Source organism: Bradysia coprophila, chromosome III, assembly GCF_014529535.1.
Source record: "Bradysia coprophila strain Holo2 chromosome III, BU_Bcop_v1, whole genome shotgun sequence".
Classification (NCBI taxonomy): domain Eukaryota; kingdom Metazoa; phylum Arthropoda; class Insecta; order Diptera; family Sciaridae; genus Bradysia; species Bradysia coprophila.
Genome location: NC_050736.1, coordinates 2,194,825 through 2,200,005, shown reverse-complemented (window position 1 = coordinate 2,200,005; position 5,181 = coordinate 2,194,825). Strand labels below are relative to the sequence as shown.

The window sequence follows — 5,181 nt, the reverse complement described above, 5'->3', positions numbered from 1 at the left end:
ATAAAACATATACTCGAAATTATTTTTGATTATATATGTGATCTAAATAGATTGCGTTCTGCGGTGCACCCAACAGTTAATTCAATTTGTAGTCAAACAATGCTTGAAGACAGCTACTATCAATTGAAATAGTAAGCACTTTTCAAACAATTGGGAACAATTATTTTGAATAACTCAAAACCTCACACGTTTTCTGAGTAAGGCCGTGTTAATATTAAACAGTTTCACAGGCCATTTGTTGTTAAACTTCATGTAAATATCGAAAGACAAATAATCTCTTCTCTGCTTATGATTTTGTTGTCGCTGAACGCACCCTACGAGTTTTTTATACTCAAATAACGTCACTCAGCCACTAACCGATCACGATGATGTACTTCATAGCTTGTGTGTATGGTAGCATCGAAGCTGCATGATAACCATTGAGGAAATTTATAGTTGGACGCGTCATTCGTTCGTCGACAAGCAAGTCCTCTGGTGTAGTGTACGTCGAGTTGGCCAATTGTTTGAAGTTAGATCGCAGTTCGAAATTTGTTAAAATTTGTAATCAAGTGCGTGCGGAGAAGTGTGCGTTCTTTATGAATGGCTCTTAAAATACCACAATGGAACCGACTGTATTATTCTCTGCACCTTTTTGTCCCTATTTTAAAATATTATTAGTAACAGGTTTCCAGTATGAAGGAAAGTCTTGGACCATTTTCACAAAAGTACCATGAAACCTTTCATATCCCTAAAATTTTGAGAATATAAATCTCATTCAAGAAATAACAAGTCGGGGATTATCACCACAGCGAAAAAGCAACAACAATCTTTGTTTTTTATATAAATTCTTTCTCGTCTCTTATACCACAATTCAGTCTAGATTGTGCTATCGTCCATTTCGTTCGAACCATTTGTATTCCATTTTCGAGTTAAATTGATAAGTTTTATAATGTCAGTGCCATCAGTAAAACTATCAAACGGTTTCAGTATTCCGATTGTCGGGTTGGGAACGTGGCAAGTATGTACATTGTTTGAGCATTCAATTATTCGTGATTTTGGTCTAATGTGATACGTAACTCTAACAGTCACCTCCTGGTGAAGTAGATCGTGCGGTCAGAGATGCCATTGATGCCGGCTATCGTCACCTAGATTGTGCATTTGGATACGGTAACGAAAATGAAGTTGGAAATGCTATTCAAGCGAAAATCGCTGAAGGTGTTGTCAAGCGTGAAGATTTATTTATCACTTCGAAATTGTGGAACACTTATCACGAACCCCAGCATGTACGATTGTGTGTGGAACAGTCGTTGAAGAATCTGAAAGTGGACTATCTCGACCTCTATTTGATTCATTGGCCGCACAGTTTTAAGTATTCAGGTGCTGAAAATTTCCCCAAGAATGCTGACGGTAGCATGATTTATGATTACACCGATTATTTGGATACGTGGGGTGCGCTGGAAGTGCTTGTCGATGAAGGCTTAATTCGTTCGATCGGAATTTCAAACTTTAATTCAGAGTAAGGAACCGGCAAAATGAAGAAATTAATGGACTTGTAGCACCTTGATTACCTTTTACAGGCAACTGGATCGCGTTTACAACAACTCTCGCATAAAGCCAGTTATGAATCAGGTCGAATGCCATCCCTACCTCAATCAAAGCCGCTTGATTGAACACTGCCGAGCAAAGAATGTTGCAGTTACAGGCTATTCACCGTTAGGTTCTCCAAATCGTCCCTGGGCACAACCGGGCGATCCACAACTGATGGAAGATCCAAAAATTGTTGCCATCGCAACCAAATACAACCGATCACCTGCCCAAATTCTAATCAGATACCAGATTCAACGCGGTGTTGTGGTTATACCAAAATCGACGACAAAGAACCGTATTGTCAGCAACTTTGATGTATTCGGATTCGAGCTATCGGAGGAAGATGTTCAAACAATTAATGGATTCGATTGCAATGGTCGTTTGGTTCCGCTTCTGAGAGACGAAGCTCATCCTTACTATCCGTTCAAAATACCTTTTTAAAATGGAAATGAATGGGAATGTTATAAGAGTTTAATAAACAGGCGGTTTACTTTTGCAAAGTTTGAGTTTTTTTTATTTAAAGCTAATCTAATCATGCCATTTGAATTTCGTACATGTTTTGAAATCTTCGATGCTCAACTGATTACATTACTACACACTTGGACGATAAGGTTCACACTTTAACTGGGAGAGATTCAAAACATTGACGATCTTAAGGAGATATAACCACGAGAATAGTATAAAGATAATAGAAGTTTTCATTACATTTCTAAATGTAATAGAAAATCGGATTCATTCAGGTCAATAAAGGTTATCGATTGAATACAATCGATCATTTGTCAATCGGAAACGTTGTTTGTTTGGCCTAAAAAGACGATCTGACTTTTTCTTTCATATATACAAACTACAGTGGACGTCATTGAAATTTAGATAGGATTTCTCTCCAGCTGTTTTTTTAGACTTATACAAACAAAAATCCTAATACTTTTTTATACGGGTGGAACCATAGCACTGTCGAGCGCTATGGTGGAACAGTTACACGTACACGCGTCAGGCGCGCCGACTTTTGTTTTGGGTGTTGGGTGCTAATGCTCCAAGATAAATTTTCATTGCAAAGCCGCTTAGAAAGCGCAGAACGATGGTCAGTTAAAACTTCAACACACACAGGTGTTCCTATTACGGCATACCGTCGCATCAATAATAGCATATTCTGAATATTATAAAAGCCGATAAATGAGTGATATAAAATTGAATACTTTAGCGCCGAAGGCGAATTTTTTACAATGGAAATTTAGAACTTTTCCTACACGGAGAATAGTGACATACAATGATGACATTAAGATGTCACCAGACCTATTCCAATTTATTTGAGCTAGCGGTTTTATATCCGTTCTTTGTAGGACGAATTGTTAGGATGACAAAATCTTGATAAAGATTAACAAAATCTTAGATTTTCTTCTAGAACTCTTGAAGCGTTTTTGCTAACATACACCGTGTAGCAAATGATCACTTTTCCATTTACTAGCTCGTCACGATATGAACTACGAGCATTAAATGGACCAACCAGCGAAAAATTAAAATTCGAAAATCTGCGAGTCTGAGTATTCTTTCCCCAATTCTTAAATTGAACACCCATCACTCGATTTTATGTTTGTTTTCCTTCCGATCCTTAATCTATTATAGAAAAGATAATGAAGAGAAAAATAGGGCTGGCTGAGTTTTCGCGTGCCATCGCGTAGGTCTGATTTTCTATGTGGCTGAAGTTAGCACAACCAAGATTTTTTACAATCTCGAGCTAACACAAGATCACAAAGGATGAAATTGTTTTATCTTTTCCAGAAATGACCTAAAGTTATTTTGAGTTATACAATATGTTCATCTTTAAAAAACACCATGTTAGATTTTTTAGAGTTTTAAAAGTCATCGATGGTCCTATTCAATTAAGTCCTTCCCAGTCTATGATACCTTTTCGTGAAATTTGAATTCGCTAAGGTATTCTCAAATTTTGTGCCAAATATCATAGACTGGAAACACTTTGTTGACTGGTAACATCGATGACTTTTAAGACTCTAATAAATCTCAAATATGTACCGAACTAAAAAGAACCCACTGTATTGCTGAGCTCTAATAATGAGAAATTTTTAAGTCTGTTTCGTGTTTTAGGCCACTAGAAACGTTCCTGGGTCTGTATGTCCAAGTCTGTTTGTAACAAAAATCAACTACTCTTATATTTTACCATTTCGATGCTGAGATTTTCGGATTCATTCACTTATGCTTTGTTCTATAACTTAACTTTAATGGAAACCTCAATGGAAAAGGAGTCACCATTCTCAATGTGAATAAAGTTTTCACTGAAATTACGTCAGGAATGGTGACTCAAATGCTTTTTTAGTTTGGCTTTTTTCATGAATCGTGAGAATAATCGCTCTTCTTCTCCTTTGACATCTTTAGATGCTTTTTAGAAAACTTATGGAACAAAGTGTAATTGAATATCCCAAAAATCTCAGCATAGAATTGGAAACATAAATATATGGGACATTCTCAAGTTAGTTAGAAATATCGTATATTATGAAGCACTCAGCGGAAGCAGTAGTCTACATCTTCAAATTCACGTTTGCATGAAAATATGAAGAAAAATAATAGACTGATTGTTACCGCAAAACATAGCCAACCTATAAGTATACTACCTGCATATTCTAGGAGTTAAAATTGTTGATTGTGTCGAAAAATTCTTGTCATTGCTTTCTACTTTCTACAGAAATTCGAATTGTAGTCTGTACTCTTGGTTTGATTTGTCGGTTTAGAGTAGAAGAAGTCATTTCAAAGAAAAAATGAATAGCTTTGAAAGAGAAATACATAGAATTGCCTAAGATATGACATTTTTTTTTTAAATTAGAATATCAGTTCTGGATAAAGTCTACCATTTCCATTACCAAATTCTGGTGTTGGGTGCTTCGGCACCCAACGCTACCTAGAAGTCGGCGCGCCTGACACGCGTGGTAAAAGCGTATAAAGACGTAAAACAGTTTTGTTCAGTTGAAACAGCTAAAAATCAGCTGATATGAAGCTATTTCTTATCTAACTTACACTGACATCAGCTCTATAAGGCAGGAAAATTATCTTAACCTGTCACAGACGACATATTAACAGTTTTACTATCTGATCTATTACCTCATTTGATCGAAGATTTTCTAAGATTGATTTCAGAAATCTTTTACTTCATTTGTTTTGACCACGCTTTTTGCTATATAAGACCTCATTTGAAGATGCTTGTTGTTTATTATTGCTTTGTCGATAGCAGATGACAGCCGTTTGTAACAGGTTAAGGCTTTACAATGATAGAAGTGATTAATCGACCGACGATGTCTACAAAACGAAACGGAACATGTTCTAGCTAATATTTAAGGAAAATATAATTAATCGACCGACCATGTCCACAACGCGAAAAACTAAAACTTTTTCCAGCTAATCTTTGCTTCGCAGAACGGTACAAAATGATACTCAACATTTTCATGGCGTATAAATTGTCCTCTTTTGCCACTTTCATCAACATCATCTAATCCGTAGTCCAAACACATTTGTATTATTTCATATTTTCCTCTGTTGACACAACAACTTTTCCATGGAAAATCCTTTAATTCAGTTCGGAACAATGCGTGCCTATACGAATGTCAA

The 5,181-nt window shown here is 36.2% G+C and overlaps 1 protein-coding gene across 1 annotated transcript; it reads left to right on the top strand.

Annotated features, from left to right (window-relative positions):
• Positions 1-831: 831 nt before the first annotated feature.
• Positions 832-2,062, top strand: LOC119077211 (aldo-keto reductase family 1 member B1-like). Its single transcript, XM_037184396.1, has 3 exons — positions 832-997; positions 1,065-1,495; positions 1,557-2,062. The coding sequence occupies exons 1-3, from the start codon at positions 929-931 to the stop codon at positions 2,005-2,007; spliced, it is 951 nt and encodes a 316-aa protein (XP_037040291.1). The 5' UTR covers positions 832-928; the 3' UTR covers positions 2,008-2,062.
• The last annotated feature ends 3,119 nt before the right edge of the window (positions 2,063-5,181 follow it).